Source organism: Diceros bicornis, chromosome 1, assembly GCF_020826845.1.
Source record: "Diceros bicornis minor isolate mBicDic1 chromosome 1, mDicBic1.mat.cur, whole genome shotgun sequence".
Lineage (NCBI taxonomy): Eukaryota > Metazoa > Chordata > Mammalia > Perissodactyla > Rhinocerotidae > Diceros > Diceros bicornis.
This window is the reverse complement of record NC_080740.1, coordinates 36,690,273-36,708,272: the sequence shown is the minus strand read 5'-3', so window position 1 is coordinate 36,708,272 and position 18,000 is coordinate 36,690,273. Positions and strand designations below refer to the sequence as shown.

The following is an 18,000-nucleotide window of genomic DNA, read 5'->3' as shown; positions in this document are numbered from 1 at the left end:
CAAAGTTCTCAGCCCCCTTTCTTTCCACCTTCTTCCTTTCAGTCCTAAGCTCTGCCCCCTCTCCCACATCATGAAACTTATATTTTACAAAGAAACATTTTTAAAAATTCTCCAACTGTGCAGAAAGTTAAAATCCCTTTCTATCTCTGACACTTCAGTATTGACATATGCCAACTGTGTTTCAAGAACACGTAGCCAAATAAATGCTCCTTTCCTCTCTTGGATATTCCCAATGCACACTCACACATTAAATGCTCTGAGAACCCCCATGTAAAAAAGAAAAAACAAAACAAAAGGCTTTTCTTGTGTAACACAGCACCAGCCCACAGTATTCAGTCCTACCTCTCACAAAACAGCTTCCTCAAAAACTGTGTCCAGTGAAGTGCGCTTTGGGGTAACACTCCCCTACGGTCTCTTTACAAAACCAGTGAAGCCACAGAAGGGACCACTCAAGATGGAAATAGTCACAATTTTCAGGACCCCAAGCTCTGGGGTTCAGAATTCTTCTAAGACATAAATGTTCCTGAAGTTTCTCCTGATATATTTGATTAAATGCTTTGGCCTACGCCCACGTGGACATGAGATCGCTTGATAGCACCAGGTCACACTTCCCAGGCTGCTTCAGAAGACAGTGTTCTTTCCAGGCCTGCTGTCCACCTCAACACAGGCCAAACCAGACCAGAGAGAAGGGACACTGTGGTCCGGTCTGCGGCAGCCTCTTCCTGACAAATGTAGGCCACAGAAATAATGCCCAACACTTGCCACTCTGCTTCCACCTATCATTCACTAAAAAATAAAGAAAAAAAATAAAAAAAGAGTTTTTATTACTTAAAGATAAACCAGAGGTGCATGATCTGCAGGGAAAGTAATATCACCAGAAGGAGATGCCTTGTATAGGATGTGCTCCTCATTAGTGGAAAACATTTTCCAGAAACCTCTAGATGTGCTGTACTTGGTGGAAGGAGAGAGACAGGTTTGCAAAACAAACTTCTCCAGAAAGCCATTTGCCTCTCTCTCTCTCTCAAAAGCTCTCTCCTTTAAAAAATATTCTTAGACTTATTCTAATTACCTAAAAAAAAATTCTATCAGGTGTGAATCCCCCTGTCATATAGAGAGAATGCTTGAATGGATCAAAGATAGACCTGGTGGGGATCATTCAAATCCAAATTCCAAACCAAAGAAATAGGAGAGCTGTGTGTTGTATTAAGTATTGCAAACTTCACAAAAGGAAGAAAGGAAGGAAGGAGAGAGAGAAAGCCGGCCAGAAAACAAACATCTAAGGAAGTATAAGACATGGGCAACATCATATTCAAAATCAACTTTGTGAAGAACTAAACAAATTTTTTTATATCTTTGTATCTTACAAGTCACAATCGGGAGACTTTGTGCAGCAAAATGGAAAGTTTAATGAAAAAGGAAATGTGGAAAATCTTCTACTATCACAATGCTGGTTAATGATTTTAGTTTCTTTTACACATGTGTACAATCGCAAAATGTTACCTTTGGAAGAGGAGAGCTTATCAATCCGTTTAGTTTGCGATGAAGAAACCAAGGCAACAAGAAGTAAGCCGGTTGGCCTGGGGTCACTCAGCCCCTAAATTGCACAACGGGGACTAAATCCCAGTGTCCCAATCCAGAGTCTGGTCTCTCCTCCTCCCACTATGCCACAGATTTGTTCCCTTTATGTAACTGCTGCCTACAGACTCTCATTCTTGATATGAAATAGACAATTTTCACTTTCTAGTGCCTTTTTATATGAAAATCTGAATGGTCCGTCATCTAACAATCTCAACATATTAAAAAACACACACACTTCGGGCTGATAAGAAGATCTGGTACAGCTTGCCTCAGGCTTTTTGTACTTAGTGACAATAGGTTAAAACAGCTAAAGCGAACTGTTTTTGAAAAGAAAATGTATGGCATGTGCAGAATTTTGAGGCTGTTTTATTTCATTGGCCCCTGGGAAGCAGATGCACTAGCGACCATCCATATAGATGTATATTTTGTTAAACTGTGCTTTTACCCCCATTGTCACATTATTATACATAACTTTTAATTAAGAGTAATCTTCATAAACTTTATAGGCATATCAACTGAGTTTTACATATTTATTCTTCAAACTTTACAGGTACATCTGCTCCAGAAAATATCATAGGTATCTAAATACCATGATTACTAGGAAAAAAAGCATTACCATAACGAGTCTACCTTTCTTTAAAAAGAAAACTTTAATTCCTCAAATGCCATATTTATGTAGAGAAGTTCTAAAAAAAGGTTCAGATATATAATATTAAAAACTAGTCCCTACAGAATTTCTGGTGAAAGCAGGTGGATTCAACAAACACGCTGGCCTCAGCTCCCTCCCTAGACCCCCTTAAAATAACTATAAATAATTTAAAACCAAACAAAAAAAGTATAAACCCATTAGGACAGCAAGAATGAGTGACAAGAAAGTAGTAAAGACGCTAGAAAGCCAATTGACCCAAGTGATAACTGACTTATCTGACTTGGGAAAGGAGAATTCTAGACCAGCAGTAGTTAAAAAAATCAAGAAGCAACCATATTTGCACTAAGAACCAACCCTTACCCCCACCTCTACACCCCCCCCACCAAAGATTCAGGAATTCTCGGCATCAGTACCTCTGTAAGTAGAGATAATGACAGAGCTTTAAATGTGAGGACAGGTTCACATGCTGCATAAAAGCAGTTAGACACCTAGATTCACTCTTCTACTCTGTAACTGGTAGCGCCTTTGGCTAACCTGGAAGAAGTCTGGACGTTTATTGTCTGGAGAGGTAAAACACAAGGTCTGTGGGCTGACTGCAGGGCATCAGACACTGTAGAGAGCAGGCCGACTGTAGGACAACTAGAAAAATAAATCAATGTTTGCATATTAACCGTCGAGACCTCTTCTTTGCCCTATCTTTCAATTCCCAGAATGCTGTCACCTAGGCTTGTACCTTCATGACAGGAGAGTAGAAACGACCTCCTATAAGCCAGATTGTTTAGCAAAAACAGAACATATGTAAAGATACTGACATTGGTGTTCCACACCCTTCCCGCTCAAATTACCCTGTAGTGAAGGCTGCAGCTGACAAGTTCTAGATTTGTACAGAAAGCTCCCAGTCAGCTCTTTACTGATTTACTCTTAAGTATGAGCAGACAGCCAAGGTTATCTACACACTTTGGGAAAGCTTCTAAAATAGAAGCCAAAACAAACAGAAAAATGAATCTTTGGGGAAACAAAAAATATATAAAGAGAAAAAATTTCAAAAATTATCATTAACATCTCCAGACAAATAAAACAGCACATCTAAGAAAGAAAAGCGTGATGTTATTTTTTAAAAAAATGGTCATTTAGGGATCAAAAATGAGGCATTGGAAATTAATATATATTAAAAAGGAAATAGGGGCCAGCCCACTGGTATAGTGGTTAAGTCCACACGCTCTGCTTTGATGGCCTGGTGTTCACAGGTATGGATCCTGGGTGAAGACCTACACACCGTTCATCAAGCCATGCTGTGGTGGTATCCCACATACAAAATAGAGGAAGACTGGCACAGATCTTAGCTCAGCGACAATCTTCCTCAAGCAAAAAAAAAAAGAGGAAGGTTGGCCACAGATGTTAGCTCAGGGCCAATCTTCCTCATCAAAAAAAAAAAAAAGAAAAAAAGGGGGAAATAAATAGAAAGTTTGAAAGATAAAATTGAGGTTATCTTCCATATATAGAGTAAAAACAGGTGGAAAACAATACAGAAAGAAAATAAGAAAATTAAAGAACTAATATAGGGGGGCCAATATCCACACAAGAAAAAAATCACTAAATAATTCAAGAAAATTTCCAAGAACTGAAGGACATTAATTCTAAGACTGAGGAGGCCCACTAAATTCCCAGGACACTGGATTAAAATAGGTTCACACCAAGATATATCCTTGTGCAATTTTAAAACATTGATCCTTGAAAGCTTCCAGGAAAAAAAATTATCAAAAAATGAGAATAGCATCAGACTGGCTGCAGGACCCTGGATGACAGAGGAAAATAAAGTCTTCAATATTCTGATGCAAAGTGATTTCCAATCTAAAGTTTTATATCCAGCTGAGTTATCAATTAAACATGAGAGAAGAATAAAGACTACCATATCTGTAAGGTCTCAAAAATATGTATCTCTCACATACTATCTTTTCTCAGAAGCTCATGGAAGACAGATTCTGTCAAAATGAAAGAATAAATGAGGAAAGAGGGAGAAACGAGGTTCAAGAAAAAGAATATTCAACATACAAAAAAGACAAAGGAAATCCCCAACATGATGGAGAAGGAGGTTAGAAAGTCTCAAGAATCATTTCTTCAAGGTGAAATTGATAGGCTGCCCAATATACATGAATCTAGTAAAAAGATATTTACATAACGTGGGAGAATTTAGCGATGATTTGGTGGTATGTATATAGAAAACTAAGCAAAGAAAAAAATAAGAAAACTAAGAAAATAAAATAAGGCAATTATGAATTCCAGAGAAAATAAAAAGATGTTCAAGAAAGGCAAAATGATTATAATATACTATATTGTTCAAATACAAATGCAGTTCACATAGTCATAATAATGGAAACATGGAATATAGATTATTGGTGTTTATATAACTCATTGGAAGATGGAAATTACTTTTTTGGGGGGTAGAGTTGTGAAAGTGGTGTGTACGTGTAAGTGAAAGAAAACTAAAAACTTCAACTTCCATAAAAATCTAGACAAAAAATCTAGATGTAGCAATATAAGCAACATCATTTAGAAATATGGAAAGCAATTACCAAAGAACTGGCTAAAAGAATTTAAAGTGATTACTTCTGGAAAGCAGAAATGGGAGAGGGGTGTTGTGGGTTTGCTATTTTTGCAACAACTCTCATTAGATATTTTTCTTCCTTAAACTATCCGTATATATATAAAATTTGGATTTTCAAAAACTAAATTTAAAAAAATCTAGTTACTACAAAAGCCAACATTCTAATATTTAACAGTTCTATAAACTTCTAAATTGTTCGTATCTGTCTATTGCTAATTTCAACTTGCATCTCTTAACCAAGGTCACATGAGGTTTCCTCCTTCATTATGAAAGAATTCTTCCCATTTATGTAACAAATCTATTTTCGTTTGTTTGTTAAATGGCAAGGTTAAAATCACTGATGCTATAACTGATTAATTCAGACTTCCTGAGCTGCTTCTGAGTTCTGAGAATGTGAGTCCAGCTCTAGACCACTGGAGCTCTTCAGACAATAAAACAAACACACACTGCCCCTTTTCATTAATTGTTGAGAATTCAATAAAACCGAATATTACAACTATTAGCTCTTCATCAGCAGCACGTGAACACTATCATAACTAGGCACTACAGTCAACAAACCACTTTGAGGTATTCTCTACAGTTCAGATATCTTGCATCACCACTCTTCACTGGATTTCTGTCTCAACAATAATCAATGCTATAACCAGTAAGGCACCAAAACGATTCAGTATTACCATTAAACAAACGTTTCTGATAGACGTCTCCTACACAATTTGTAGATCTCCAGATTTTGACACAGATTATAAAGGCAGCCCTCTATTGAAAATTGATCAAGTTAGAAAGAAAAATACATAAGCATCAAGGCATCGCTGTCTGCAGAAATCTTAAGAAAAGTTTTGTCACAGTCATTTAAAAGAAGCTCATAGGAGAATCCAAAATTTTCAAGAGTGAGTCACCATGTGCCTCTAGTCTAAAATGTGTTCTTTCTCCCACTTTCAAGGACACCATATGGCAAATTATGTTCTCAGGAAAAGAGACAAACTTACCTTTCACAGGCTCGGACAGTCCATGCGGCAATTATCCATAATGAGATACTAAAAACCAAGAGTACAGTTCCTGGGCATATAGTCATTAAAGTCTTCATAACAAAACGCGTATTGAAGTTTATCTTATTAAGTGCTCCAATGCTTCTAGAGGAGGCATCAGTGAACAGTTTGCTATGTAAAAGCATGACTCTGGCAATCAGATAGAGTCTTAAGAACATTGGTATAGATAAAATAATATCCACATCAGCGGTGGTTGTGGATGGGGCATAGGAGAAGGCAAGCCGGGCCGTCCATGTGAACGTATAATTCCCAGGTATGGGATGAATAGCACACACCAGTATTTCCAAGCAGATGAAGAAAATACGCTCATAAGTCATGGCTATTCTCCAGTCATCTGCTCCATTGTCCACCATGAACAACTGAAAAAATAAAGTAGAAAATCAGCTTCAGTATGGCATGAATGGTCCACAAGTGTTAGTGCAGATTTTAAAAATACATAACAGATGACGTTTAGCAATCATGGCAAGCTAAAGGTTATAACTTTTAAATGCTAGCCAGGTACACTATTTTTAGAAAATTGTATTGGCACAAAAGGAGAACTTCATTTTGTAAAAATTGAAATTAAAAACTTGCTACACAGGAGATGAAATGATTTTGGAGTCCATGCTCCTGGACAATCATGTAAGTAACATCATTTTTAAATAAGGGGCTTGGGCCTATCAGTAATTCACCCCCCTTAGAGGAAATCAGATGGACTCGTCTTATACCAAGTTGTTCTCCTCTTGAAAGGTCTGAATCTAAACCCTTACACAATTCTAACAACATTCTCAGTGAAATCTACTTAGGGTGCCTCTGCAATCAGTTATACCCTACAATTCAACTATACACAAGTGTTCCTAAAGGAAATCTCATTCTTGGCTTCAGAGAGAAAATCACAAGAGACCACAGACGAATGTGGCAGAAACATTTCTTCCAGCTTCCCCACTACCACTCTCTTTTCTGTCTTTTTTCTTCTGCTCTCCCTTAGCCTTCCCTTGGATTATTAATTTGTTTTCAATCTTTAATAAAGATTCCTTTTTCCTATTTCTGTCATTCCTCACACCGCAATGAAAGAAAACAAAAAGAAAAGAAAGAAAAAGAGGATACGTAGATAGATAGATAGATAGACAGACAGACAGACAGTAAAAGGGACAGAAAAGAATGTTTCCTGTCTTCCTGGCTTTTCAGTAAACAAGTCCACCAGGCTCTGGAAATCCGTAAACAACCAGAGGCATTTGGAAGTGCGTGGTGACATTTCTGACTGCCACAATGACTTGTGGGGGCTACTGGCATTTAGAGCCACGAAGCCAGGGGTGCCAACTATGCTGCAGTTCCCAGAGTCCCACGCACAAGAAAGACCTGTCTGTCCAGAATGCCAATAGCTCTCCCCCACTAAGAAAGATGACATATTCTTTGCCTTTCACTAAGTAGCCAGCTTAAGTAGAAAGCATAAGATGAAAGCAACCCAGGTGAGAACAGTCCATTGTCAAGTAAGGGAATAGTAGAAGGCTGGCAGAGCAGATTTCTACTACGGTTGGATTCTATGGAGTCTGCTCTTCTAGAGTCAGGAAAGTAATGTTTCCACCATTTAGATGGTTACCAACTCCCATTCTAGGTTAATTCTTCCGCAGTTCACAGCTACTTCCCATGCTATTATTCAAACATTGTCATTAGTGTTACTTTGCAAGGACAGGAATTTGAGGACAAAAATTACCACTTCTTTCTGTTACCTCAAGGAGATGGAGAACCAGCAGAATCTCTCATAAACATATTACAATTTTAACAGATTAAGTTATGGCAATATAATGCCTTTAGGTATGCCTCTATCATAACTTTCCATCTAGAGACATTAAAGTGTTTGAAGAATGGTAAGAGACAAGAAAAATTATATTTTTCCAGTTGCCAGTAAAGAAATAGATCATAAACAAAGCAGGCCAAGTTGGCTATGGAAATATTCTTGTTCAGTCTCCCCACTTTCAATATCATGTTGGTATAAATGATTTCAATAACACAGATATACAGACTGTGTAGATATAATGGTAGGCGCCTTCTAAACTTTACACAAGCATTTACTGAGTACTGCATAACTCTAAAGGAGTGTGACTTCCAAATCTCTTAAGATGTTTACATCCAAAAGAATGTGTCCCTCAAACTAGTTTCTTTGAGAGGCTATATACGTTCCAAAGATGCTGTCGCTGCTCCCTTTGGAAACTGCTCTCAGGGCCTGTTACAAGTCACAGAAGAAAAACAGTATTGTTATTTAAATCCACATTTCTATTTCCACTGAAAGTGGTATTACCCAGTTTGTCGACTTTCTTCACTGAACTTGGCTCTGAACGACTTGGCAAAAAATCAAATCCACCCCCAAAAGGCTAAGAATCACCAAGACTGTATAGTCAAATTTGTCCTGCAGATTCTGAGCACAATTCCAAGACAGGCTTCCCCACACCATTCTGGGCCACAGCAGCATAAATGCACAATAAGTACCTTCTCAGGTAACTGGTAAAGAAATGGCAGTTTAGATGTGTAATTCTGATATATTGCTTATAAATAGTCTCCTATCTTCCTAGGATTGCCCACCTTCCAACACTCACAGTGCACCTGCTCCTCTGACGTCTGAGCCTCTTTTCGGGCTCCTTTTCATTGGCCCTTCTGCTCACTTCCCTAACTATGCTGGTTCCCTGTATTCAGTCACATCACTGCAGCCGTTATCTCACGGGCATTCTCAGCAGCCTCCCCTTTACCTTCTGGTGGGCCTGTCCAGGTAACGCCAATCTGGGACCTGCAGGTGGACTGAGGCCACCACACACCTGTGCCTTCAAGCTCAGCTGAACCCTCAGTACCACCTGCGATCATTCCGATCATTCCCCCAACCTCCATAGCATCAGCTCCAAACAATCATCTTTCTGCTCAAAGGCCACCTTTGTCCCCCTCTCTCTCAGCATGCTTCCCCCCAATATCAGAAATACCTCTATTTCATACTTCAGCCACAAACTTGCCTACATCTCACCCTTTTCCCCTCACTTCCCTTGTCTTTTGCTCCCTGTCTAAAGCAATATTACAACGAAACCCAGTTCTCCAGCATTGAGAGCCTGGTTCCTGTGCTTCCTCTCTCTCGGCAGAGTATACAAGCAAGTTCAAATCTCTGCTGTTCACTGAAACAAAGGAACACAAAGGAGACACTCCCACCTCCCACCCCCCGCCTGTTGCCCCCTTGGCTCTATGTGGGCCCTAGGCAGCGTTCATTTTCTCAATTATCTTTCATCCCCCAACACCCCACCAGCACTACTCTTGCTAAGGTCACTAAAGATACCTTAATTATGAAATCCAGTCCTTCTATCTTAATTTTTATCTTACATGATTTCTCTGACATTAATCACTCCTTCCTTCCTAAAAAAGATCTCTTCTCACGGCCTGTGTGACATATTGCTTTTTTCATCTGCTGCCACTCGGAAGAGTCCATCTCAGCTTTCTTAAAAAACCCCCTTCCTCCTCCCCATCTAAGTACCCCTGCTCTACTGAGGTCCGCCTGACTCCTCTCACTCTGCTTTCCTGGGTGATCTCACCCACGCCTTCTGTCTCCACCACCAGATTCCTCCTACTGGAAGCTATCCTCCATCCTTTAATGACCTTTTTAAAATGTAGATTATATAATGCTACTGCTGTCAAGATTAAAACCATTCAATGGCCCCCCTTCCACAATCTGGTTTTCCTATCTCTTCAACCTCATTGCCCATTACTCCCCTTACATTTCCGTCTGGTTGCAGATTCCAGAATACGTTATCCTAATCATGCTTCTATGTCTTTGTACATTCTGTCCTATGAACTAGAAAGTGTTTCTACCCAGTAAATTCTTATTCCTTTAAGACCAAACTCCAAAGTCAATCCTTCAGGACACTGTCCATGCCCCAGCCAAATCTGAAAACTCCTTCCTTTGTTCCACCATGATCCCTCTATGTGCCTCTTACTGATGCTGCCACAGGGGACAACAAGGATTTCTCTGTAAGACTGTCATCCCTACTTGTCTGTGAGGCTCCTTGAGGACAGGAACCACGTCTACCTAGTAGAGAATAAGAAATGCTTGTTAAACAAAGTGCCTTGTTATTTCTCCTTTAATATTGACTATCCTAATCACTGGATAGATCCTAATGTTAACTAAATATGCTCATGGAAGATGAGAATACTAAAGCATATTACAAGTGAAATAAACCTATGACATTTTTCAAATCGGTAGAGGACACATCCTACTAAATGCTAAGTCATCGCAGCAGCACAATTTTGCAATTCCATAGGAAATCCAGATAATATTCTTCTTCAGTAACCTCCCCAGAAAAATTTTCTATCACATAGTCGCTTTTTACTATCAGGGATTTAGTCAACACCTGAAATGATTTTATTTTTGGTTTCATTTTTTCAGAATACATATATTTTTTTTTTTGTTTGGAGGACCAGCCCTGAGCTAACATCCAATGCCAATCCTCCTCTTTTTTTGCTGAGGAAGACTGGCCCTGGGCTAACATCCATGCCCATCTTCCTCCACTTTATATGGGACGCCGCCACAGCATGGCTTAACAAGCGGTGCGTCGGTGCACACCCGGGATCCGAACCGGCAAACCCCGGGCTGCCACAGCGGAACGTGTGCGCTTAACCGCTTGCGCCACCGGGCCGGCCCCCAGAATACATATTTTAATGCCAAAGTTAAGAAAGAAATATTTTCTTATACTCTCTACATAATCCTCACTCTTAACAGCTGCTTATCTCTTTGTTCATTCATTTATTTACTTAATATCCAGTGTACTGAATACTCATTATGTGCCAGACACTGCTATGTACTAGCCACACAAGAGGATCTATAGCAGACACAGGGTCTGCCCCACGAAACTAACATTCACCAGGAAAGAAAGACAAAGTCAAGAAAGCAGACGTAAAGCAATTTAATAAAGTAATTACATCTGTGGACGCTGCTATGAAGGAAACAAACAAATTGGAGGTGACAGCAGATGTGGTCATCAGAGAAGACATCTAGAGAAGTACCATTTAAGTCGAGACCTGGATAAAGAAAAGAGCCAGTCATATAGACAGCCAGGAGAAGAACATTCTAGGCATAGGAAATAGCACATGTAAAGGCCATGGGGTTTATAAAAACTTAGCACACTTCAGGAAATAAAAGAACACCAGAGTGGTTGAAACTTAATGATCAAGGGGCATGTGAAAGGAGATAAGTTTGAAGAGACAAATAGAGATGTGCAGGACATTACTGGCCGAGGTATCAAGACTGGATTTCATTCCAAGTGCAGTGGGAACCCAGTGAAGGGTATTAGGCAGAGGAATGAAGTGATCTGATTTACAGCTTACAGGGCTCATCCTTACTGCTGGGGAAACAAGAGTATACAAGAAAAGGTACATGTTAGTAAGTTCTCTCGCATCTGATTGGTTGTAGTCAGTGGCCCCATGACCTGGACAGTGGGGTAGAGGTTGCCATGGAAATGGAGATAGTGGGTGCACTAGAGATATAGTTTGGAGATCTTGCTGATGGGCTGAATGTGGGAGTAATAAAAGAAAGAGAAGAATCATAGACAGCTGAGTTTCTACTCTGAAAAACACAGTGGATGACTGTGCCATTTCCTGAGTACAATCAGCTGGGGGAGGAGGGGTTGGAGAGGAAAGAAAAGGGTTCCATTTTGGCCACTGTCATCTGAGTGTAGATGCCAAGTAGGCAGCAGTATATGCAAGTCACTCAGAAGAGAAGTCGGGACTACTGAAATAAATTTGGAAAGCATCAGTATTTAGGTAGTTTTATGAGATCAAAGGCAAATTTAGAGAAAGTGAAGAGAAAAGGAGAGGACACAGGCCAAGTCCTGAGGAACCTAAGTGTGGAGGGCAGCTAGGAGGTCACGCCAGTCTGTGAAATAGGAAGAAAAGAAAGTGCTGTTCTAGGAGTCAAGGGTGAGGGCTATCAATTACAAATTGTAAAGTAATATTTACCAGATTTAGAAATATGTTAATGCACTTAGTATCCTATAAAGAAAATGAAAACATTCTAAACATCAGTTATTCAACAACTGATTCCATGTCAAGTATTAAAATCCAGCTGTAAAAATATTCCCGTTACATTCCATATGATCAATATAACATATATACGATCTGTTTTAAGCTTACTTGTAGGGGAGTTAGAGTACTCAGAATGACAGATATTCAAACATCTCTATATTCATTTTTCATTTTGATGTTGATAAGAGAAGGAAGATTTTATGGTGAAAGTATAATCTACTTTAATTCTACAGCTGCTGTTAATGGTCTTTGCCAGAAGTCTGAAGTCTAATTAGGAATATGCCCTCAGAATATACTCCACCATAAACTTGAACTTTCCAGTGCAACTGTTTTATATTTGCTCAGATACCCAAAATATAATATACTTCAAGTTCATTGTCCAAGGTGAATTGACAGTGAGAGTCATCAGCAGGAAGAGGGTCTAGAGTTTAATGGGAGGGGCCTCCCGCATGATCAGGTCACCTGCTGGCCTGAGGACCACTGCTCAGCCAGCACGGAAAGCGAGGGGCTCAGCTGCAGAAGCCCCAGCTACTTTCTGCCTGTGCTATTCCTCCTCAATGAGGCTGCAAGCTCTGCGGTCTGATCTGGGACAGTGTCTTACACATCCAGTGTCTCCTTTCTAGTAAAGAATCCAGGGCAGTGCTCCGCACAAAAGTGGTGCTGAAAAAATACACCCTGAATAATATAATTTTAGTCATGTATTTGTTAAGAAAGGAAGTATAGGTAGAATAGCCAGGAAAACCGTGAAAAGGAAGAGTAATAAGGGAGAAGCAGCCCCGATAGATTAAAAAACAAATTAATAATTAAAACCACGTGGTACCGGCACATAAAAGAACTGAGAGGCCAACGGAACAGAACAGAAAGTCCAAAACAGACCAAATCAATACACTGGGAATTTCACAGTATTATAAAGGCAGACAATCAAATCAGTGGGAAAAATACAGTTGATTGAAAAGTGATTTGGGGACAACTAAGTAGCCATCTGGAGAAATACAAAGTTGAACTGATGCCTTGTTACAAATATATCAAGAAAAATTCCAGGTGGATGAAAGATCTGGATATGAAAATGAAACTACCAACATGTTAGAAGACATCATGTAAAAATTATTTCGTAAGCTCACAAAAAGAAAGGTCTCTTAACTCTGAAAAAAATACCAGAGCCTTAAAAGAAAACATTGATATATCTGACTACTTTAAACTCTTGTTTTCTGCACCTGGCCAAAACGATAGTAAAGACAAACACCAAACCATTGGGAAAATGTTCACAACACATATTACAAAGGACTAATTTCCCTAATTATATAAAAGTTCCTATAAATCCTTAAGAAAGGGACAAGTAGCCCAACAGAAAAAGGAACAAAGGAAACAAACAGCAGGTCATGGAAAAGGAAATAAAAATGGCTATTAAACCTATTAAAAAAAAAAAGAAAAAAAGATGGGGCCAGCCTGGTGGTGTAGCAGTTAAGTTTGCATGCTCCGCTTTGGCGGCCTGGGGTTTGCAGGTTCAGATCCCTGGCGCGGACTTATGCACCACTTGTCAAGTCACGCTGTGGCAGCGTCCCAAACAAAGTAGAGGAAGATGGGCACGGATGTTAGCCCAGGGCCAATCTTCCTCAGCAAAAAAGAGGAGGATCGGCAACAGATGTTAGCTCAGGGCTAATCTTCCTCAAAAAAAAAAAAAAAGCTCAACCTCAATTATAAGAGGAAAATAAAATACCATGTTTTTGACCTGTCATATTGAAGAAGAGCTATAAGTTTTATGACACGCTATACTAGTGAAGGTGTGTGCAAACAGGCACTCTCCTATACTGTAGGATGTGTAGGTAGACATGTAAATCAACACAACCCCCGAGGAGGGCAATTTATCAGGTCATAAATGGGCACACTCTTTGACCATGCAATTCCATTTCCTTAGATGTATTTTGTCCTATCGATATATTTGCACATGTGATAGTGAACATTTATGATCATTTGTTACAGCATTGCTTGTATATTAGCAAAGACTAGAAATAATTTAAATACCCACTAACAGGTAAAGAGGTTAAACAAATTAGGGACATCCACAAACTGGAATAAAAAGTCATTAAAAAAAGATGAGGAAAACTGTTATGTACTATTAAAGACAGTGGTCCAGTAAGTAGCTGAGTTAAAAAAAAAAAGCAAACTATATGCTACTACTTGTGCAGTGTTGTCAAGGAGGAGAACATATATTTGTATTTGTATATGCATAAAAGATCTCTGAAATAATATTCTAGAAATTAATGATAAGAGGTAAACTGAGTCGCTGGGATCAGAAATGGAAGGGAGATTTTAAATTATATAATCTTTAATACTTTTTTATTTTGGAGCCATATGAATAAATAAATGTAAGTTTAATAATAAACATAAGAGAAAATGATTGTTAAAAAAGAGAGGAAGGAAAAAGGAGCGGGAATGAGGTCATTAGACATTCAAATGCATCCTAACAAATAGTCTTCATGTGCAAAACTGCAAAACTAGAAAGTAATAACTGACATTCACAACGACAACCTACAGAACCAAACACATTGAATCCAATTTATATCTAAAATATTCTGCTTACTAAGGCAAAACCTTGAACCATTACATAACTGTTTTCAACAGCATCAACAAAAATAAGTAAGATTTCTTAGTTAACCTTTAAACCAAATATTCAATAAAATCAAGCTCTTTTTTTCATTCAGTTATTGAATGCTTCTATTTGCAAGGTTCTGTGGATACAAAGATTGAAAAGCCTCTCAGTGTTTGATGAGGAAGAGAAGTATAAATGAATGATTACAGTACCTGTGGAAATTACCATAACAGAAGGGTGAAAAAGACGCTGAGCAAATACAGTGGAGGGTTCTGGGGAGGCTACAGCATGGACTAGTACGGGGAATAGTGGCATCATGGAACAGTGCCTACCCCTTCTTTCACAGTAGCTGCCCAGACTCTTCATATAACTTAGGACTATGAACTTCCAAGTTCAGTTTTAGGACATTTGGGAGATAATGACCCAAAAGAAAATGCACAGAAATGTGTTCATCCAAAAAAGAGGCCCCTTCTTTAGAAACCAGCTTTTGGATGAAATAGAGTGAAAACGCCACCACAGAGGCAAGCCAAGTAACGAGGTTTTTTCCTTTACTAAAGCATTGCCAAGACTCAGGCAACAAAGAAGTAAGAGCACAATTGCCTGTCACAGACTAGGTCAAAGGACAAACAGAGAAAGAGAGAAGACTTTCAATGGTCTCACTGAGATTTCCTCCAAGACCTTCAGCCCAGAACTGGAGAAGGAAAAAACAGAAATGCTATGTTCACAATTCACTAGTCCTGAGCAAAACTGGGAAGAAACAAGCAAAGCTGATGTTTGTCACTCCCTCATCACTGCCTATGGCCTCTCCCTCTTTTGGAGCCTCCTGCCCATTCCAGCAGCCCTGTGCACTCATGCTGCCCTGAGAGTTTTCTGAGTCCAAGGAGGAAGATGTGAAAACTAATGCAGGAAAGTATTAATCACTGAATTGCGAATTCCCTGGGCAAAGAGTGCAGAGAAAAGAACTTGCCTGGAATGCAGGAAACCAAGGCTCAGATTACAAACATTCTAACTTGTTATATGACCTTGGGAAGTCATTTAAACTTCACGGAACTTAATTCAGCTGTAAATGGAGATAACATTATTCGCTGTCTCTGAAGGCGGTTGTAACGATGAAATGAACACATATCATATCATATGTTGCAGCCAACACCGTTAACTGGCCATTCCCATCCCTCTTCTCTCTTGCCCATCTCCATTTCAGAAGTATCCACTTTCCCCAGACTCTTTTGCAGCTATATGTAGCCATGTGATGCAGTTCTGACCAGAAGTCATAAACAAAAGATTGTTGGAGAACTTTTTAGAATGTCTTTGCTTTTTTTGAATAAAAATGACATTTAGCTGGCATAGCCGTCTTCCTTCCCTTCCTCTAACCCTAAACAGAGGTGATGACTAGGTCTGTAGCAACAGTCTCGTGATCGTGAGAAAAAGGCTAAAAGAATCACAGTAACGCCAGCCCTGAGTGATCTTAAGTCACTGAACGAGCAACCACTTACTCTATTTGTTTAAAGTCACTGTTAGTTGGGTTTTCTGTTATTTGAGCAGCTAAAAGTATGCCTACATTTAATTTAATATACATTAAAGTGCTGTGTAAAGGTCTATAAAAGATAAGGAATAATTATTAACTTAAACGCTTCATGGAGAGAGTAGCCAACAATTCAAAAGGGATCCATCTCAGATACTGGAATTTAAAACACAATAACTATTGAGTGGTGGAGTTATTTATGGGAGGGAGGCTTTTCTTCATGCCTTTTAAATATCAACCAACTGCTCAGAATATCCAGTAGTGTGACTCATAGGAAACACACACACACACACACTTTGGAGGCAGAGAAGCTTGGATTTCATTTCTGGCTTGACCACTTACTAGCTAAGTGGTTTTGGGCAAGATACTTAATCTCTCTGAACCTCAGTTTGCTCATCTACAAAAAACAAAAATAATGAAAACCTTGGATGATTATTAAGATTTCATTCTGCTGACCTTAGTAAAAGTGACCCCATGAATAAGTAATAGTATTCCACGGACCCTCAAGAGGGTCAAGTACGTGAATTAAACGTTAACTTGTGAAACAAAAATGGGGAAATAGTCATGGAAGAGGAGGAAGGAAATTAGGTAAGAAAAGACAGATTAGAGCAAAGTCAGTATTGAGAGGAGCTCTAGAAACTTCAACTGTACCTATTTTTGAAAGAATTCTTATCATTTGCTGAAACAGAGTTTCTGAAATTCTTCTCTTCTAACTTAGCTTTGTCTACAGACCAAAATCGTAGAATTGTCCACTGGGGTCTAGTGATAGGTAAGGTTGTCATAAATCCATGTCCTGCTGCTCTTAAAAACTATTTAGAATCTTAATCCCCTTTCACACAGCTTTCCACAACTGGGCCTATGTCTTCTGTAATCCCACTCAGGCATTGTACACATGTTGATGTACTATCAGATAATTATTCTCACATTGCCTTGGAATCTACATAAGGTGTCTCCAAAAATTACTTTTGAACTTCTCCAGAAAGATAGAAAAATTATTTTTCCCCTTTTGTTTGTCTCAGCAGAAGTGATATCATGGAAAGCACTAAGGTATCGGGCTTAGGAGCCTGTGCTCTAGAATCTAGACTCAAGCAGGCCCAGTTTCCACTCTTGACATTCTACCACTGACTAGTTCTGTGACCTCAGAAAAATTACTTAAACTCTGTAAGCCTCAGTTTCATCATTTGTTAAGGAGGCTTAAGTAGAGCATCTTTCTCACAAGACTGAAAGAGACGGTGCTCAGCAAATTCTTTCATAATCATTAATTTCAGTACTGTGTTAAAAGTTGGTCTCCAACGAATGTACTCTTGAGTAACTGAAGGTAGAGTAAGCAGAGATAGACACAAAACTGACATCACTGATTGTAGCTACTGGAAAGGATGAAAATCAAGACTAGAGGAAATGAGAAACTGGAATAAAATTTCTCCATGATCAGTTTTTTACTAAGTTTTCATTGACACGCTTATATTAATCGTCTACAAATTTTGGTAAGCATCCTTAAATAATGTTTGGAAGTTGATAGGGGTTAAATCATAAGTAAAATAAAATAAACTTGGTAAGTCCTAAAGCCATGAAATAATCGAATTATGAGACAACTCATTTGATTCCAAAAATTTAATCCAAAATGATAAAAACTGTGTATTTTCATTTGAAGCATTATAGTAATTATGCTACATGGCTAAAATGTATTACCATCACCTTAGTTATTTTAAGCACTTAAAAAGCCAGCTAACAGCCAGTTCACATTTATTATCTCATTTGCCCTTATAAGAGTCCAATTAAAGCAACTGAAAGAATTTGGTCACGGTCACATCGTGTGTTACTGAAAAACCTGAAGCTAAAGTTCAGGTCTTCCAGCATTCACATCATTTGATGGGGGCATCAGCTTGAACTGAAAAGTTGAATGCCAATCAAATATTTATAAAGCAAATAAACGCTTACCCACTAATTTACATTATGATTTCTAAAATGTTACATCTTTAC

At 38.8% G+C, this 18,000-nt stretch overlaps 1 protein-coding gene across 1 annotated transcript in view; it reads right to left on the bottom strand.

Annotated features, from left to right (window-relative positions):
* Positions 1-18,000, bottom strand: part of KCNN2 (potassium calcium-activated channel subfamily N member 2) — a 133,010-nt gene that overhangs the window by 88,140 nt on the left and 26,870 nt on the right. Inside the window, exon 3 of the mRNA XM_058538685.1 lies at positions 5,819-6,237. Coding sequence (XP_058394668.1) covers positions 5,819-6,237 — 419 coding nt within the window. The remainder of the gene's footprint in view (positions 1-5,818; positions 6,238-18,000) is intronic.